Source organism: Amyelois transitella, chromosome 17 (assembly GCF_032362555.1).
Source record: "Amyelois transitella isolate CPQ chromosome 17, ilAmyTran1.1, whole genome shotgun sequence".
Lineage (NCBI taxonomy): Eukaryota > Metazoa > Arthropoda > Insecta > Lepidoptera > Pyralidae > Amyelois > Amyelois transitella.
In genome coordinates this window covers 4128483-4150209 of record NC_083520.1, presented here as the reverse complement: position 1 = coordinate 4150209, position 21727 = coordinate 4128483, and the positions used below count along the sequence as shown (strand labels likewise).

The following is a 21727-nucleotide window of genomic DNA, read 5'->3' as shown; positions in this document are numbered from 1 at the left end:
GTTCAAGCTAAATCCGACTTTCGGCGCTACAGTTACGGCGCTGAATCCACTGCCGGTAACGTAACGTGTGTTCGCGGTTCTACAGAACAACGTCTAAGGATAAACTGAAAAATTAAGATTTTTTTTTTCGTATTTTTCCAGGATAAAATGTATCCTATTTTATGCCCAGGATAATAAGGTATAATTATACCAAGTTTCATCAAAATCGAACCGTTAGTTTTCACGTGATGCCTGAACATACAGACAGACAGACAAAAATTTTTTTAATCACGTATTTGTGTTTGGTATCGATCCAGTAACATCCCCTGCTATTTATTTTTTCAATATTTTCAATGTACAGAATTGACCCTTCTACAGATTTATTATATGTATAGATACAGCGATAACATTGGTGTTTGGTTGTGTAATTACATTGCTTAACTGACGATTTAACCCTAATGTTGTAAATTGAGCCCCAAGTTGATAAACACAGATTCAGATTAAACATTTTAAGTGCTTTTTTTATTAATGAAGATAATTCTAAAATAGTCACAGATTTACTATTCATCGCCTATTTTGAAAATAATTCCGTATTTTATAGTTAAGTGTGAATGAGTGATTGAAATTGTCTTAAATTGTACTTCCTACCTAAGCAATCCAAAGATTAAATTTGAACGAATCCTAGGGGTTTAGTTGACAGCTCGTCATTTTACGTATTTCGGCATACAGGCACTCAGCAAAATATATGATGTAGTTTCCAAAAAGAATATCGGTTTTTGGGTTTTGTTTGTTTGTTTGAATTTTCTTTATTGCATAGAAATTTACACAGTAATAAGAAAATAGTACATAGTTACAAAAGAAACAAATTACTTGCAATGGCGGACTTTGTTATTAAAATTTTACTAAATACCAATGAAAATTTTCATCCATCTGTGTAACTGTAATATTATGCAGTCGATACATCAGCTATCAAAGGGTGGTCAGACACTCAACTGATAAAATGACTTTTAATTGCTATGCTCTTGAAAGAAATTGATAGCAGATGAAATAAAACCGAACAGATAATAATAATACCGGTGACGACACTACCTGCTGTTTATAGTACATAAACCTTGAGTTTATTAATTTAGAAGATAGTTTTAAAGTTTAAAAATAATATATACGAGCACATTAAAAAAAAAACAATATAATAATTAAAGTTGTAATTACCTACTCGTGCTCTGCAATACCTCAATCCAAAAGCCATCCAGAGTCGGAGATTTTATTTCTGTGTGTACGTCTGTATGTTTTCCAAGAGGTAAAGTCCATAGTTTGTATTAAAGGTTTACCAAAATAATAAATAAAATATGGAAAAAATATTTTATTGATAAATAAACATCATGAAACATACAACAACAAATAATTAGTACGTAAAAAATAATCAAAAAATTGCGCAGTAAATATACACTGTTTCTATTTTTTGTTGTGTGTTGACTCTGAATTTGTACAGCAAATAAATAATAACATATATGATGAGATTATTGTTATCACAAATAGTGTTTTCAGTTATATGTTAACATCTAAGTTTATCTTACATAACGTACATATATCAAGAAGCACAACAACAGTAACAACGCTGATATTGGACGGCCTCTACGGTCTTAAAATAGGTACTATAATATCGGACGATGAATTACCTAGGTTATAGACATCTAGTAAAACAGTATACCTAGTTATTCCAACGATGGATGTTTACATATAGACGAGGTTGACATGTGAAAAGCATAAAAATCTTGATAATATCCATACCAATATATAATAATCTTTCGTTCTATTTTTGTTCAGTCTAACCATTAATACTCTAATCCGTTCCTTTGATATAGCAGCTTGCTAATATCACTGTTTCTAGATATAGTCTTATAAAATAGCTTTTCATCAAGTATGTATTAATTTAATTTTACAAATATTTTAAGCACAAATGATTCATACGAACGACGAATTTATAAATTTCTACATCAAACTTTTATACATTGTTTTTCTTAACTTCTATAAAACGTCCAAACAGCTTGATAGTCATAAAAAAGAGACAATACATTCGGTTTCTATTTGTATAACAAGTTAAATATTCATAAATATATAAATAAATGGAATTAAAAAATAATACTAAAACAAATGTTAGATTTTTGCCTGCTCAAGTGTAAAACTGTTTTATTTTTTACAAAACAAATAACTAACGATGGTTTTATAGAAATATCAAAAATTCGATAAGTACTATTCTATTGTCAAAATTGAGCCTGAACAAAAGTTGTGTTTCTATCGTAGTTTTATAAATGTGGAGTAACAGTATTTAACCAATTTTTTCCAGAATCATTTCTGAGATAATTAGTTTTTAAAAATCATAGAAAACATAGACTTAGTAATTCAATGTCACATAAATGTGTAAACCTCTTATATATATGGGAAGTTCGAAACAAATGACAGTTAAGGTCCTGTAGTGAGCGGAAAATATTTTATACATCTGCAAAAGCATTGTCTGTACTTTGGTATGATATTTCTAAAGCAAAAACCAGTACCAGATAACCTGTCACAGATAGTCAAGAAGCCAGGCGATTTCATAGGGGTATTAGTTTTTTGAAATTTTACATCACCCAGCACATTTTTTTCTTTAAACTATTGGTAAAGATAGTTCTATATTTTACGCAGTGGTAACCATAAACCACAAATGTTGATTAGGCAATCTGTGCTTAGGAACAGTTAAGACCTTAAAGACAGTAAAAAGGTTTACCAGAGCTTAAAACCTACTTACCGCCTAAAGGTGTAAAAATCAGTCTGGCATACACGTTATCTGGTGCTCAGTAAATATGCACAACAATGACTGACCTCTTAAGTCACTCAAGCTACCAATATCTGTTGTTACGGTGCTTCTAGCTGTTACTGTTTCAAGTAGAAGTAAGAAGCGAAAAGTGCTACTAATGCTAGAGGGAGAGAGGCTGAGATGGATGCAGCTCCATTACAGTTGTCTTTGTCGCACACGCTGCAGTGCTTCACAGCTTCGGATTTGGCGATCATTTGGCAGGTGGTGTTGAGGGCGAAAGGGTTGTCGTCCATGCACACTCGGATGACAGTGTTTGTGTCTGTAAGTATAAAGTTTATAAGTATAAAAAATAATAGGAATCTTTCCAACTGTATAGTAAATTTTGGTTTTCATACATCAAATAAATATTTCATTTAGTAATTTTATTCAAAGCCTTAGTCCTGCTGTATTGTGACACTCAACATTCAGTGTGTCCATACAAATCACATTTTGTACACTATAATGGTAAGTTGTGATGAATAAAATCGTCATTTGTTTCCATGAGAATCGGATGGTCTATAGCTTGACCGTAACTGCTATACGCCTCAACGCGAATTCATTGGACGCGGCACAGCGCTTGTAGAATAGTGGTTGATGCTTTAGTTTAGCCATTTTATAATACATACGAGTACATTGTCTTAACCGCCTATACAACTCCACTGCTGGACTAAGATCTCCCCAGAAATGGGGGGATTTTACTTATAGTCACCACGCTGGCCAGGCGGGTTGGTGATTCTGGAATATATTGACATATCAGCGTAGGAGGCGCTGCTGTCCACCTCCCGCTTAATCCTCAATTCGCCTCTTACGATTCCCACGGGAAGAAATGGGGTGGTGGTATTCTACTCTACCGGCACCACACAGCCAATATTTTCAAATCCATCCATAGAACGGGGAAAAAATGTATATTTTATTTTGTTTCATAAATATAGTTGTCTTTTAAAAGTCATTTGAACATGCGAATCCTACTACTATTATAAAGGCGAAAGTTTGTATGGATGTATGGATGTTTGTTACTCTTTCACGCAAAAACTACTGAACCGATTACCATGAAATTTGGTATGTAGGTAGCTGAAGACCCAGAATAACACATAGGCTACTTTTTATCCCAGAGTTCCCGCGGGATTGATAGGGTTTCCATGCGGACGAAGTCGCGGGCGGCCTCTAGTTTAAAATAATTATGGCGTAACTGAAAGTTGTAAAATACGTTCATCCATACCTTCTGTTTTTCTAAAACGAAATAACAAAAATGAGAAAATCATGAAACTCACTTGTAACAATTTTGTGACAGTATCTTGCTGCTCCAAGGATGTTCACTGGAAACCCTGATACCAGCGGTCGGAGGTACTGGTTATTGAAATTCAATACCTCCGTGTCACGACTGCAATCCTGGAATTCCAAAATTTATATATGTAAGTTTATAAATTTTATATAAATATATATATATTTATCTCAATTCTATCGTTAAGCCAAATAGCTGTACGTGGCCATTCAGTCTTTTCAAGACTGTTGGCTCTGCCTACCCCGCAAGGGATATAGACGTGACCATATGTATGTATGTATGTATATATATATACAGGACAAATCACACAGATTGAGTTTGCCTCGAAGTAAGTTCGAGACTTGTGTTACGAGATACTAACTCAACGATACTATATTTTATAATAAATACTTATATAGATAAACATCCAATACCCAGGCCAATCAGAAAAAGTTCTTTTCTCATCATGCCCTGGCCGGGATTCGAACCCGGGACCTCCGGTGTCATAGACAAGCGTACTACCGCTGCGCACCAGAGGCCGTCAATTTTAGGCAAATAGTTGCGGAGTTGTCGACAACACCTATACGACTAAGGAACAGAGCTTAAACTGTGCCAATAAAAACTAAGATAGGTAAGGTTTGATATTGTTATGTTTCAATATATTTATGCTTTATAACGTGGCCTATCAGTCTTTTCAAGACTGTTGGCTCTGTCTATCCCGCAAGGGATAGAGACGTGACTATATGTATGTATAATGTTATGCGTAAACCGTTATGCGAATAAATATTATGCGTAACTATTATTATTATGATAAATAAAAGTATGCCATGTTAAATTATGGCATAAAATCGTATGCATTAAAACAGAGAACCCAGTATTTTCAAGACTGTTGGCTTAAAACATAGACGTGATTTTATGTACATATGTATGCTTTACGAATTAGTCATTCCGATATTGAAAGAAAGAAAGAAAGAAAAATATTTTATTTGATATCACAAACTTAACAATATGTCACATAAAAATTATGAATAACGCACAAGGATCCTCTAAGTTTTTAGATCACTTTTCCTAATTTACGCAAGACTATATTCGTGAGCATTAAATTAACGTGCACCTAATCAAATATCGTTAATTTATGATTATGGCGTAGAAACGCCTTGCAATCAATAACTTTTCATTAGATAGTTCCACTTTTGTAATAGGACTAGATGGATACTTATATTTATTTATATTTTAATTTATATTGTATTAGAAAATTATATTTTTCAAGAAAAAGAAAAATACAAAAGAGTTTTATTTAAAGTTATTGAAATAAATGGCTGGAATGAACCTTAGAATCGCAATAGCAGATGACATCAAACCTAGATTACCTTGGCCGTATAACTGCTCTGTCACTAGACAGGAAAACGAAATGATTATAATTTAAAACTGAGTTTTCTCGATTGAACATATTTTTACTTTATGTAACATTTTCGTTTTATTGTTTGATTTATAATGCGAAGTTTGATCCAGAGGAAACTGGCATCTTTACACCACAAATCACAAAAACAAAATAACGCGACGTTATCAGTCCAAAACGGCGAAAAGTCTAAATCGCGCAAGCAAAGATTTCACGAATTGAAGCACGATTGGATTTCCCAGGCATAACACCTAGCCTAGCCGAACATCTTCCCTTAAGAGGTCGAGGCCTAATTTAAACACAGCTGGAAGTATAGCTTTCTTACCAATAAACATTTTTTAGGTTTAATAACGACAGACATGGCAATTGAATAATGAGTATTTGGATCGTTCCTAAAGTTTGAAAAATTCTACACGTAGAAAATTTAATAAGTTCCAACTCTTTAGAATTTTCAGAGTTCATCAATAAAACCATTTCGTACATAAAAAAACCACGCCTCTTTTTCCCTAGAAAGATAGGTTGCTACTCGATGGATACCACGATATCTGCATACTTACTACTATATAAAAATAGAGAAATTACTTGCTTACAATATAAATAAAATTCTTACCACTAGCTTAATTTTGTCCTTCTTAAATGGATCTCCGCACTCAGCTTGCGACTGAGAGTTGCATTGGTAGCACATAGTACTTGAACCTGGAACAACATTCAATGGTTATGTGAGTTCTGGGTAATATAAATATAGTACCTACTTAAAATATTCCAATTGGGTATAATAAACAAACATACATACATACAAATAATCACGCCCATATCCCTTGCGGGGGAGGCAGAGCCAACATTCTTGAAATACTGACAGCCCAGGTTCAGCTTTTTGGCTTATTGATAGCATTGAGATTCAAATAGTAACAGGTTGCTAGCCTATCGCCTTCAAGTTTCCTAAGTCGGCTTTTACGATATCCATGAGAAAAAGCTGGTGTGGTCTTATTCTTTTTCTATTGGTGCCGCGAACTACACGGTATAAAAAATAGGAAACAGGAACCTAACTCATATTGCGATTAATAATTTGACTACATAATATTTGGGATAAAACAAACGCATTTATCACTCGGAAGCAGTTGGTGAATATTGAAATGACGATATGAGCTTCAACACTCGGTGCTCAATTATTCAGTTAGCGCTAAACGGATTAGCTTATATTAGCCACATTCATCTAATGAGGTTAACGACCTTAAGCTGTCTTCCAATTGAGACAATATTCCAGATGGATTCAGTTCAGGCAAGCTAAAAGCTGTAAAAATATCTCATGGGCTTAATAAATTTAAAAAGTAATTTTTAATATCTATTTATTCAACACATAAAACTATCCAATCAAGAGTAATTAATAACAAGAATTAAAAGATACATATTGTTATTTATTATAATCCAAAAGATGTAGATTATATAAGTCAACTCTTGCCTTTATTAAGTTTTCTTCTTTAAACTATTACCTACCTAAGATCATCTTGTGTTAATTCACCATTAAATCCTAAGGCCAAAAATATAAAGGTGACTGAACACGAACAATTAATCCCTCTCAGGCCATAAAAAACTTGAAAATGTTCTTTCTTATAAACAAACTCCAACTTTTTTGTCAATTCGGTGTATTCGAAGCAACAAACAAAGTTATTACGACTCGGGCGAGGTTATTTATTGCTATGTTTTCGCACTAAACCCATAACCAAGGCAGTAGGTATAGACATTATAATAATCAATGCTAGGTTTTCTTACACAATAACGACTAAGAACATTATTTCCGACCGCCTCCCTGGTGTAATTTCCCACTATAAAAATCATTTATTCGATTCCCAGACGCAAATCTTCCTCCTAGAATTTCTCACGGTTACGTCGTCGTCTCTTCGGAGATGGCCCGATGTGCGCCTACTGATGATCCTGGATTGGATAGATCAGGTTTTTACACGACCATATGACCTCTGCCAACTTTGCAGGGGAATTCTACCCAATTGCATCATGGTAAAAGGCTTCTCTAGATGAATGTTCTATTCTCTAAGCCGTATTTTATGACATCGACCGTATTGAGTGTCATGACTTACTGGCAGACAAAACAATGCGTAATCACAACTTCACTCTCACACATCAGAACTGGGCATAGGAAGCTGAAATTTTGCATGTTTCTTGGGAAGACGAGGTAAGGATACAACTTACTTCCCGAAATTCCATCAGAAATGGGAAATCCTCGTAAGTTTTCCAATCACGCAGGCGGTGATGGGCAAAGAATTCTTACGTGGAATTTTTGCTTTCCAGAAAACACGATACTACATAGCACTCACTTGTTTCTCCGATGCAACTATTTTTAGTACCCAGTTGTTTTGCAGTCGAGATTAACGGGTCAGTTAAAAATAACAACATATCTGAATAGTATGAATTGAATGTAAGCGATTTTATAGTCTTTAAGGTAGTGATTTGATAAAAAGGATTATCGGATTTTCTTTTTGCTTTTGATAATTTTAAAATTTTATCTTCCATCATTATAAAAATCCCGAATCGTAATTGGCCGTTTAATTTAATAAAGAGCAACCCAAAAACATGTGCAACAGAGGCAAGCAGCTTATCACTAACTTAAAATGACCGGCATGATACGAGTACATTACGAATACTACAAAGAAAATCAGTAAAGTATATAAAGTAAGTAATCCGTAAAAATTATTACACATCACACTCTTCTAGTATTACTACACTAATATTATAAGTGTGAAAGTCATTTTACTTTACAAGAGTTCGCTTGCGGCTACCAGTACATAACCAAGATGATAACCATTCCAAAGTCAACCAACTTGACACATATCCTCATTCCTTGTTTGGGAGGAAGTTTAACTTGAACACGAGTCATGCGCACTGGCATCACGTTTAAGGTCGTAGCTTTGGAAAATATAAGGAAAATAAGCTGCGTGTGTATGTATATTCATGATATCAACAAGTCTGAATTGATGGTATCAAAAATTGCGACACTGCAAGAATAATAACGTTCCATTTGCATAAACGACATTTCACAAAAACTGACATGCATACGGCAAGCCATACAATCCAAGTATGTGGATCATAATGAATGTGTGCAATAGTTACAAGTAAAACAGGAAGATGACATATTATTACGAGTAACGAGATGAGTTTTAGAGATTGTTTGTGTACATATGTAATGTTATGCACCCCGCCTGAAAATATTTTTAATTTGGAATACGGACTTTAACTTGCTAAATACAGTGAATCACACAGATAAGTACTTACACCACCTCGATGCGTAAGTACCTAACAAAGGAAAGTAAGTCAATACTTTGAGGTATATTGAATCATCTGCATCTGAACCACATTAGCTTCTAAAAAATCAGTAGGCTTTCTAGCTGTATTTTAACATGATAATGGATAAAGACATATTTTGCCCTGAGAGACATACTGAATAAACGAAAGTCTTCTGTTTTACCGGCGCGTAAGGCAGTGTATGGATCATCGTACAGCATATGGACCCAGGTTGCGAGGGACTAGGAACGATTCCAGTCCGAAATATGTTCTGTACATTAAAACAAGAGCCTGATCAGGACTCTCCAACGCATCAGAACGATAGTAAAATCGAAGAAATAGAGAGTGAAAAAATAAGACATATGACTTATCAAAGTTTATGAACCCGACAAGTATCAATCGAAGTGATATGCCTTTGGGGTGAATGATGCAGCCTGCACCATTACTGTTCAACTAATGAGCTGATCTTGCTAAGTTTCTGAATTGAAAAATTGTCTGAGACATTGTATAAACTAAATTATTTGGCACAGCTAGGATGCTGATGTCACTTACTGAATCCGAGCGACCTTGAGCCACTCCCCGTTAAATTCATTGCCGAAATTACCACTGCGTTAAAAGGAATTATTTACTTTTTCACGAACACTCCCGCATTAAGTTTGAACTTACTTTGGCCTATTACTATTTAGAATGTAAAGTGAGAAGACTGTGTACTTGCTTCCATCCTTGGCAGCTTTACCTCGACTTCTAAGGCCTCTTCTTCTTTCTTCTTACTTGTTAAGTTGTCATACATATTCAACCATACCTATAGGTATGCCTTATTTTGCCATTTTTTTCGTTTATTTTACTGATGACAAAGCGACGTCTGCATTGTTAATATGCCTTTTTATGGAGATTCGAAGACCATTAAATAATGTATCCTACAAATTCTTATACACACACACGCGCACTCACACAAAATACATAGACGGATGGCGGATAAAATGAAAAGAAGCGTCGCGCCAAAATATTTAGTCTCGTTTTTGGTATCTCAATTTTGGTTTTAAGGTTCAATTGGCAGAGACATTGTACATTTTGTATAGCAAAAATAAAACGTAAATAAACACAATCTTTATATCTCATGAAGATGACGCATCCTATCTTTTTAAACGAGCCATCTAGAGTTTAAAATAAAAATAATTATTCGCTTATACAAACATGCAAATATTCCACTATTATGAATAATGAATATACGTCAATGAAGCCAGTCACTCGCTCAATGACTATGATATCATCATACTGTCATCATAACAAATAACGTAGCACCTGATTTATTTATTGACAAGTTATCCACTGCTTAAAGAGATGCACCTATATTGTTTCCCTACAATTGTTGTCTTTCGATGATAAATAGAAACAAAGTGAAAACCATAAAAGTCGAAATATACCTAATATTTCGAATTCTGTAGTAAAAAAAAGTATAAATCATACGTCAGCTACCGCAGCGTGGCACGCGAGACGCCGTTTTTATCGCGCGAAAACTATCGCTGTTTCGGTTTTCGTGAAACGGTAGACTCGCGCGATGAAAACTGCGTCGCGCGTGCCATGCTACGGGGGCTAGTATCACATAGGAAAATATGATAAAATATATTTTGTGTGATTTTCCTTTATTTACTATTATTGCAGGCAAACTCATACTCTAGTATTTATTCTTTTAATTAAGTAACACCATTACTCTATATTTCATTACATTCTTTTATACACAATGTTCCAAAACTTTAAAAAAGTTGAATAAGTAGTTACTCCACAAAGACGGTTCTTTTGATTTGTGACGACACTGCATCGTAAAATAAGGACTTTTAAAGCTACTGACTGTCTAGCAGAACTAAATCTTTTCGTGTATACTCGTGAAAATCCTGGAAAAATTCCAACTATGATCGCATACTAATGGAATGTCCCGAATGGTTTTTTTTCTTGTTTTATACGATACCTGTTCTGCTAAGAGTCTCAGGTTTCGATATGTTGTTGTTTCAAGAAAAGATATTTTGAATGTACGTCTTTATCCTTTATGGGGTTAACAGAGCCACCAAACTGGATAACCGTAGCTTAATCAAATCGGGGACGTTCTGATGAATGGTCAGAACAAGAGAAAGTAAACTGAAGCATTTGTATCTAAATATTGACGAACGATGATGAAGCAAAAGAAGTATACAGGGAGCATGGCATGTAATGATTTAGCCTCTGTAATGAAAAAATTTTGCAACGCTTTTACTGTTATTTTCCTTTTTTTTGGTAAATAATTTGCAATCTGTGTGTGGTTTCTTATCATAACCTTACAATCTAGAACTTTTCATTATGAGATATTTGTATTCTAGATCTGTTTTTCTTTGTATAAACAAGCCTTGACCCTTCGCCTTTATTGGATCTGCCTATATGAAATCGTATATTCACACATTGACATTGTGAGTATGACATCATTAACAACATGGCGTCTCTGAGTAAGGTCTCACAAGGTATCTTTAAGGTCAAAGAATTATTTAAGTTTCACATTTTAAATGATATCTTTTATTGTAGCAAATTTAGTTCTGGCAAATTATGGGTAAGAATGTTATTTAAAAAATGGTCCCATGTTAAAGTGATGTGAATATGAAATAATAATATAATTTAAAAAAAAATTATCTGACCTAACTTATTTATTCTCATAATAAATTTTTATAATACATACACTTATAAAAAAAAAATATCAGTGTTATAATCACAAGGTCATTCATTTATATAAAAGAATGACTCATATTATAAAAAAGAGACAGAAATTTGACGATTTGAATTATATTCTTATCTTTCATGAATAAAAATATTCATACTTTTTAATCTTAATCCTTACTATTATTAAAAATACAATTTTCTAAATGTTTGTTACTTTCACATGAAGTGTCTATGTTTGTTACTCTTTCTATTTCTTCCTACTACAAAAACTCTTACACTAATTTGGATAATAAGACTAATAAGACTTCACAGTGCAATTTACACGTGAGTGAATCCGGCTGTTACTATACATAAATCTAAAAATAGAGATTAAAACTGTATGTAATTATTTTATGATAACGTTATCGCGAATATATAATGTATAATAATTATACATACAAAATCGTTTTATTTACGTCCAAAATATTTACTTTGATCATAAGATCAAATACTACGTATCTACCAACGCGGTCTTACTCAAGGCTATTGAAATGATGTCATCGTAACAAAATAATGGTTAGTACCTACATCACGTCGTGTTTTTATGTATCATTGTCCTATCGCCATGATTTGTGGAATTGAGTACCAACACAATACAACCCGAGGTCGATTTGGGCTTTGGGTCTACCTCAGGTTTCCCAAAGCCCCAAATTTTAAGGGTTTTAGCTGTTAACAAAAAGTGGTACTTATTTTCAAATTGTGAATAATATAATATAATAAAATAGAATAATAAAAAGAAAACATAACTGACTTTTATTCGATGAACAGCCAAAAAAAAGAAATAAACGGATTTTTCTCTCTAAAGTTGGAGCACAGATTCAATAATCTCTTTCTCTCTCTTTAATTGTTGCGTGTGCTCAGTTGCACCCTGCGCACAATGTTCCTGTGGTGCGTTTACCGATATTGGTCTATCCATTTTTAAAATTACTTACTTATTCTCCACAAAGATATATCTGTTATTATTCATAATAATAAAATTAACTGCGAAACGTAAACGTTAAGTAAGGGGTTGTATCATGCGGGATGCGACAGTCCATAACATTATTAAATCATTAATATTAAAAGAAAATTATTGATCAAAACAAATATAAATTCAAATTTTGTCTTCAGCTAAATCAATATTTGCGCTGTATTATAGAACCCGTTGTAGCATTTGCTTCAGTTTTTACAGTAACAAAGATGTTTATTTATTCTACTGTTTCAAATTAATTTCACGTTGCCGATTTTCAAATGTCACGTGACCAAAATACGCCGGCCGAAAATGTCAACACATAAACATACTCGTACAAAACGCAACAATAATAGCAGTAGATAAGAATTAATTGTACAATTAAAGCGATAACTCACCTAATTTAACGACGGCCAGTAAAACGGCGAAGCCTAATAAAGTGACTGCACTTCGGGCCATGGTGGGATTTCGTAAAAATCGGTCACAGGCGAACTCTTCGTTTGAAAGTCGGATGGAGACTGAGTTGCCGCGCCCTGCCCGACTGGGAGACGCCGATGTATAGTTTTTATTATAGTGCGTAGAGCGACCATCATTCGGGGATTTTATCTCTGTTTAGTAAAGGTTTTTTAGAAATAAATTGTTATTTTTTGTCTCCCGTGGTATGTTTATACTTTGATTACCTCTGATTATGGATATTTTACATTTTTTTTTGGAGTTTTTTAATTTGGAAAATGTTTCAGAATGTGATTTATAAGAATTTTCGTCTGTTGAGTTTGTGTTGGGATTCGACTCCAGGTTACGGCTAGAAGAAAAATGTTATATTTCTGATTAACTGATTAGCTAAAATACCAATGGTAATAACTATTTTATAAAATAAGTAGCTACGTTGGGTTGGCACCCAATAATTATAAAAATATTTACTTTTTACATTATATTAAATAATATTGTGGACCGAAAAATAACGATTCAATAGTAAAATATAATTATGCGTGGTTGAAACATAATCATTAATGTATGTATTAGATGATCACATGTCGATACATGTGATACTATATGACTTCTAATGTGTTCTCAAGGATCGATATCCTTGAGAACATATTAGAAGTCTTCGTACAGTCGTGTCAATGGCAAACAGTACGCATACATTGATTGTGCAAATTGTAACAAATTATGGATCACACAACAAAAACAAATACGACTAGATATATCTTCCTTCTTAGGGGTTTGACCATATTAAAGTCGAGGTTCTTAATTAAACTGTAACTATGTTTTTTATTACTTTTCTTAGAAACAAACGATTTCAAAGAAGAAAAATAAATATTCCATAAAGTTATTACTGAAATATTTATATTGTGTTTGTATTTTTTAATATCTTTCGAGGTAATAATATCCGCCTGAAACGTTTAAAAAGCAATGTTGTACATTTGCGATAAGTGATAGAATTCATTGTTCTTAGTGTAGTCGTTTTTCCTATGACAAACATTCCCCTGTCTGTCTTTTATATATGAACCGAAACTTATGGAGTGAGGCAGTTAGATAATTTTCCTTTCTGTCCAAGTGTCCTGGGAAGAAATTTATACAACTAAGCTTAAGCAGTACCTACTTATGACGTGCAATTAAAATCCATCTCCTGGCATTTGTCCGTGTAAAGTCTATAACAATCAGTCAACGCCACTACCTAAATATAGCTCGATATAGTGTCGTGGAACTGGGTCACCTCCTCTTAATTAGTTCGACGGCTAACGCTGCAGTTCAAAGTAGGTACTCATAGTCGATATCAGAAATTGCTATCAACTGAAAGCAATTTCAGTCCCTCTAATAAAGTTCTTTTGAACGTAATTACTTTTTACATTTATACTGAAAATTCTTATTTTTAAATATAGTGGATAAGTCCAGACTTATCGTCAAATAACCAGTTATTTGACGGAAGGAAAAAGTCTAAGTTTTTTCAATTAACAATTACACCAAAAATGCTTAGCAATTAGGCTCGCCACAGAGATAAAGTGTTTCTATTTATTACAAAATTCAGGTAACACATAAATCAGAAAAATATATTCCGAATTCTATGGTTAGGAACCAAACTATACCTACATAAATCAAATAAAACAAGGATTACTTAACAAAAAACTATATCAACTATTAATAGTATCTATTAGTTAAAGTTCATCTATTTTTAAATTCGTAGATTACAATCAACGTTTTGTTGAAACAACCAAGCGTAAACTATAAATAACCTTTTCACGTTAATTACAACAGTTATTTTTATATGGAGTTAAATGATAACAAAAAAATGATACTAGGATGTCCTTCTAGACGAGGGGAAATTAAGGCGGTCGGCTAGATTTATACGTGGCCTCCAAGTTATTTATAGCATTGTTATTCGTGTTGTACTTAACAGACTGAGACGTCCTGTTTATATTCCTTTTCTACGTAAAAACCAATAAATATTTATACTCACCAATATTTGTGTAAGTATATAATAGTAGAAAGAAACCTGCATGTTCTGGCAACCTATGAGTTAGGTTTCCCCGCAAAGCTTGCGGAGGAGTCAAACGGTGAGTCAATTCATTACTGTATAAATCATACAGTAATAAATTGTTCTTAAACAGTATAAATATTTATGCTGAGAAAAAATTGTTTCGTTTTTATCTACAACGGCAAAAAATCCTGACCATTTTTGGCGATATCATCCGCAAAAGTACCTACAACTACTGAAACCAAGATAAAGGTAAAAATACATTTGGTATAAATAATTACATTCATGAAGATAAAAACGATAAAATTCCGACTTTCACATGTCATACCTTAGTGAAGTGACTAATCACTAGTTGTTTATTAAATTATTTATCCTTATGAACATTGTGGGTTTTCCGCTGACTGAAAAAACGAGATTTTCCATTGCATGTTTTACAGAAATGGAACGCAGTTTTAAATTAAAAATTCCATGATTCCCCATTTCAAACGGAGTTATTTTTATTATTTTTAAATAAGGTATAAAACACAGAAAGAACCTACATTACTCTTTGGTTTAAGTTTCTTTTTCCTTGATGTACATAAATATATAAATAAATAAAGATAATTAATCTCTTCATACATATATACCTTCATAATAATCAAGTCTTTATCCCTTACAGGGTAGACAGAGCCAATAGTCGCGAAAAGACTTATCGGCCACGTTTAGCTAGATGTGATTGAGATTCAAATAGTGACAGGTTGCTAGCCCATCGCCTTAAAGAATAATCCCAAGTTTGTAAGCCTTTCTCTTTATTAAACATTCAAAATCTGCAGAAGAGAACTAGCTGGCCCACACTATGTCTTTTCCTTGCTACCAGACCAGCGCACGGAAGTTACATTAATCACTTCCCAGGTTTTATTTGTTACTAGTTTATTGGGACTTTGAGTTGTACATACATATAATCACGTCTATATCCTTTGCGGGGTAGACAGAGCCAACAGTCTCGCAAAGAGTAAAAGGCCACGTTCAACTGTTTGGCTTAATGATAGAATTGAGATTCAAATAGTGACAGGTTGCAAGCCCATCGACAAGAAGAATCCCTATTTCATGAGCCTATCCCTTAGTCGCCTTTTACAACGTCCTTTTCTTTAGTGCCGGGAATCACATGGCACTGTGACTTTGAGTTGTCTCAGTAACAAGTCAGTTTTTTCGTTACAGCGTTAAATAGTTTTAATTACTAGCTAGGTTTTTATTTTGACTTCTAAAAGTTCGAACTTAAAATTTAATTAGGATAACAATAAAGAATGAAAATCAGCAAAATATTATGAAAGTATCAGACTCACCTTAACATACTTTTCCTTTTTGAATACCTTATCGTGAATTCGTGATAACACCAAACAACGGAAACGCCGCCCTCCTTGTGGTGATAACCGTCGGTACAGTCAACCGCAGTTCAATTTACCCTGCAAGGAAATGGAATTCTACGACTCGGTAATAGAGGCGAATTTGCAGAAATTTGAGTAGGTTGATGTACTGTTGTCTTCACGTTATATAAATTTGTTATATTTCACATGCGCCTTCTTACGTCATATCTTATGGTAATGTGTTTTGAATGATTTCAGGGCGCGTGTGAATTCCTTAAGTACCTATTCCTATAGGTACAGGTTCAAATCTTACCACAGTAATGCAGCAATTACTCTTTCTTGAGTTATGTTCATAACTTTGATTGCTAAGTTATGCTCCTACGGTGAGCAGAAACATCGTGAGGTCAACATCATCATCCTGCACCTTGAGTACGGGTTAGGTTCCCTTGAAAAAGTTTGCCGAGGTCAGAATGGGAGTCGCTTCTGGTATAAACTTAACTCACCCGGTCCATCATCATGGTCAAAGGCGTATCCCATGCTCCTTTTTAGAGATGTGAGGATAACCGATTAACGGTTATAGAAAGAAGAAGATAACAAAAGCTACAATTTACGGGCGAAGCGGCAGGCAATAGCTACCTAGTAAAACTTAACCTTTAAAATAATCAACACAAAATAAATCGCTCCCAGTTGATTCTTATCCAAATTTTCACGCGCTTAACTATTAATAATACCTAATACTTCTATGCAAAAATAAAGAGTTTAAAAACAAACAAACGTATTTACAGGTCACCGAGACAAGCTGTATATAAACGAGGGCAATTGTCACTAATTCCCGAAACACTTTAGCAAAACAAGTGGCCAAACATAATCTGAACACTATGTCCATAAGCGTGTAATTCCGTTGCTGCGTGGTTTTAGGATAAATGATATAAATTTTATTTAGGTCAATCCTTTTATCTCGAAACGTAAAATAGCAAAATACACTTACGAGTATTAACAGGTCCGACGGGAGTTGCTTCATGTAAGAACATAACAGAATCATTGTGTTCAGGACTAACACTAAAAGAATGAAGAAAAGGTAAAAAGTAAATATAAATAATATAATAGTAAAGATAAATGTATACAACATTCTGTAACGTAACGTAACGTAACGTAATGATAGATGTAAGAAAGTAAATAAATAAATTAAAAAAAAATAAAAAAATAAAATAAACATTTTCCTTTTATTCATTCTTTTAAAGAATGATTATGACGCAAGCGTAATTTTGTCAAATTTTTAAACTAGACTATAAGTTAAGAACTACAGAACAGGTATTCGAATATTGATGTCATCTTCTCCGTCAGAAATGAAGATGTGATTGTTTCGGGGTGTTGGGTCGGTGGAATAAGAAGACGGCAGGTTCCAATCCTACCTAGGTCATACCAATAACTCTCTACTGAGTTATACCAAAAGTTATACCAAAGGTACCAATGACTCTCTACTGAGTTATGCGCACTAGTTAAAGTGCTCATAAGTTGTATAAAAACATCGCAAAGGAAACCTGCAATGGATCGGTACCTTATCAATGTCAGTCCAATCTGAACAGGAAAGCAGGCGCCGCGAGTCCTATCTAAGCGGGTCAATGGGGTTGTTTATTAAATCCACCCCTGTTCGACCTTGTTTTTAACAATCACAGGTCAGATAGTTTCCAAGGAATGAGTTTATTCAAGGTATTACAGAATATCAGCAAAAGAAACATTATACGTAGGTACTCTTGCAAAACATTGTAAGGACCATTGCAGTTTCGAAGCCAAAAATGAATTGAGTTTTTAAAGTTCTTATTGGTTTTGTTAGAATAGTATGTTCGAATTTTTGAATTATTACATTCTCTCTTGATAATTTAGTGCTTGAAAATTGATTCCTTTCGGATGTTTTCTAACAAAGTATACTTGAATACTTTCATTATACTTTTACATAAAGAATGGATATTATTTCGTAAGTTTGTTATTATTATATCTATGTATTTATGACAAAATACTATACTCTGTGTATCGTTAAGTATCCCCATAACACAGTTATCGAATCAATTACCAAAAATTTATTAGATATTTTCACCATCAACATACCTAATACATATTTATTACAAGTATGTAAACGACTTTTACTTCGTGCTCGTTGTCACTTAAACAGAACGGAAGATACTATGATGACATGACTGATATTCATAAAAATAATTCAGTTTTACCGATATAATTGTTGAGACGAGCACAGGCATACCCCTTCCATGATTCTCATGATCTCAGATCATATTCCATGATGCATAAAAATTGATGAATAATAATACCTAAATGTTATCTTTGTCCTGTGGTTTACACAAAATACCAACCAAAAATTATTTTTGCTAAAAATTTTAAAGTTACTGAAAAAAGACACTGAGAATGCATTAAAATACATTTTGGATAAATTTTGTTCGATTATACATACATATTATTATGCCCCTCTCCCGAAGACAGAGATTCCCAAGAAGATAAGAAGAGACAACATGCCTCTTGCCACGATCAAAAAATTTTGATTGTACTCTTGACCTGACTTTTCGCCAGGACGTCCCGATTTGTTTTAGTTTCAGGTAGGTACGTTGCTATATTTTTTTTCCGGAGTTAAAAATATCCTATGTTCTTCTCCGGATTATATACCCAAATTTCAATAGGATTAATTCAAGAGATAACGCGTGAAGAGAAACAAACTTACTTTCACATTTATAATATGTATTATAGAACTCTAAATTTTAATTTTGTGGCACCTGGAACTTAATTCAAATAACTAGCGACACCTTTAGGAGTAATCCGAAAATAATAAATCCACACAGGTGTAAATGCTACATTCTGCGTGAAACTCGTTTGATTATATACAAACATGCTGCTGAGAAATATTTTTGTTTGATAATATAAACTAAGCAAAGATGGCGCTGTTGGTAATTTTGCTTCTCAATCGCAACGCACAAAAATGTTTCTGAAGTACTGTAGGTGTCACGATACACGATCCTATCCTACTATTATAAAGGCGAAAGTTTGTATGGATGTTTGTTACTCTTTCACGCAAAAACTACTGAACCGATTACCATGAAATTTGGTATGTAGGTAGCTGAAGACCCAGAATAACACATAGGCTACTTTTTATCCCAGAGTTCCCGCGGGATTGATAGGGTTTCCATGCGGACGAAGTCGCGGGCGGCCTCTAGTACATAATACATTTGTATTTTTCTTACATATGTCCCCTTGAATGACATTTTTTTATGAGAAGAATCAATGCAGTCAATCGTCTACACGTCGCATTACAAAAGTCTCAATTAGTCGATGTAGTCCTCTTAAACTCAGGGCTTTAAAATAACATGTACAAAATTAAATCAAGACAATTTTAAGCACCACTCGAAAATAAACCTTGTGATACTTTGTCATGAAATCATCTAATTTTCAAGTTATTTTGTTTCACAATTTTTTTTACATTCTACTACATACATTACATGCAAATTGAATAGAACTAACGCCTACGTTACATCTAAGTCAACGGCCTGACGAATCGCCTAATGAGAACATTTCGTTCGGATCGGAAGTGCTCGAGGTCACTCTGATTGATCATTTCACCAACTTCCCGGTCGCGAGGCCGACCACCATTGTTGGGGAAGAAGTCGATACTGTAATTAGTATAGACGACAATAATAGCCCCCCATTAAGGCTCAATTTGTTATTTTCAAATAGCGGTCGTGAAGCTTGATATGAGATTCTAAATTGGGAATTATTTGCGGTAGATTAGTTCAGATCAATTCAACCGTCTTTTTTGTAAATAGTAGTACACAATAAGACATGACACAACATTAAAATGCACAATCTTCTTAGCATCAAAGGACTAGTTTTTATTTGGGAGATCAGTTGGTTTTCTGATTTCAACCAATTTGTTCAACGGTTAATTTTTTTAAAATAAAAGGCAGATATAGTGTTCCGGCAAATTGAATATTCTAGATGGCGGCATGACATTGACATCTTGCTCAAAAATTGCTAAATAAAGTCAAAGCTTAACAAGATGAGAAAGGGAAGACCTTAACCCAACAGTGGGATACAAATATAGGCCAAAAAGTTTAGATTACTTGCACGAAGCGAGCGAATGTGTAAGAAGTGAAACATTTATGCAAGGATCGGATATTTAACCCCCAAGGTAAAAGGCGTTATTTGTTATGTTTGTTTTATTTTTACAGCGATTGTTTCAAGTTTACCTACCCATATTCATTATGAGTCGCTAAGTGTTCTTTAAATCAAATACCTAGTTATTTATTCCAGTGGTATTTATCAGGGAAATAGCAACAGCTGTTTGGGCGTGGCAGTCGAGTTAGCTCTATTGAAGTGGCCTGCAGATAGTAACAATACACTATTATTTATAAGTACTTACCGCCTACACATAATAGCCATAGTTTTATAAACTACTATCAACAAGATTTTTCTAGATCTAGATTCTAGTGCCTTGTGGTTTCTGGCACTTAGAGTATGAGCACTCGATCTTTCACATGGATCATCATGGATGTCGATAAAGGCGACTAAGGGAATGGCTAATAAACTTGCGATTCTTCTTTTAGGCGATCGGCTAGCAACTTGTCACAATTTGAATCGCAAATCCATCATTAAAATATGCAGCTGGCATTAGTCTTTTTGAGACAGTTGGCTCTGTCTACCGCATAAGGGTAAATTTAATTAATTATTATATGTATAGATTAGAAACTTAACAGAAACTTTTTGCGTCAACTGGCAGAGAATAATACATATTTAGTGACCATCACAAAGGCAATAAAAAATGGAATTCACCATCATACGAAGATGTTAGTTCTCAATTTATTCGTGTACACTTAATTAAAAAATAGCGGTAGTGTATTTGCATGATGCAGGAGAAATTTTTAAATGAAAGTAAACAATTGCTTTTCGTACTTATCACTCATCGCAAATTATCATTTATAGATGCTTATGGCATATCAAATCATATCCAATATTATTTATATTATTTTATTTTATTTTTGTGTGTTTTTTGCATTTCTTTTACTTTTGTATACAGACTTAGATCAAAGTCTATATTCAATTCAATTATTTGATTGTTTCCGGAGCGGCTGTAAATTGAACATATAAATCGGCGCCAATACAAATGCGAGCAAAAAGTATCACGACATATCATAACAAAAGACTTATACGCAGACAGCTTACTCGCATACATTTAATTGCCTTTCTAATTAATTCATAATGATATAAATAAAACCCCTGTGGATTGGCATAATGTTTTTCTCTGTTGGTTTATAATTGCGATTTGTATAGTTCTATAGATTAGACTAAATGGCTGTCATAATTGGATGAATTGTAGTTTGCTACTTATTCACCGCTTAAAAAGAAAAATATAGATAGATATATTTATACATTACATGTTAATTCCTTGCGGGGTAGACCGAGCATAAGTATAGT

General features: G+C 33.7%; 1 protein-coding gene across 1 annotated transcript; it reads right to left on the bottom strand.

The window, feature by feature from the left end:
* Positions 1–1324: 1324 nt before the first annotated feature.
* Positions 1325–12993, bottom strand: LOC106143449 (uncharacterized). Its single transcript, XM_013345541.2, has 4 exons — positions 12835–12993; positions 6083–6168; positions 4084–4201; positions 1325–3092 (listed from the first exon to the last, which is right to left on the bottom strand). The coding sequence occupies exons 1-4, from the start codon at positions 12893–12895 to the stop codon at positions 2890–2892; spliced, it is 468 nt and encodes a 155-aa protein (XP_013200995.2). The 5' UTR covers positions 12896–12993; the 3' UTR covers positions 1325–2889.
* Between the last annotated feature and the right edge of the window lie 8734 nt (positions 12994–21727).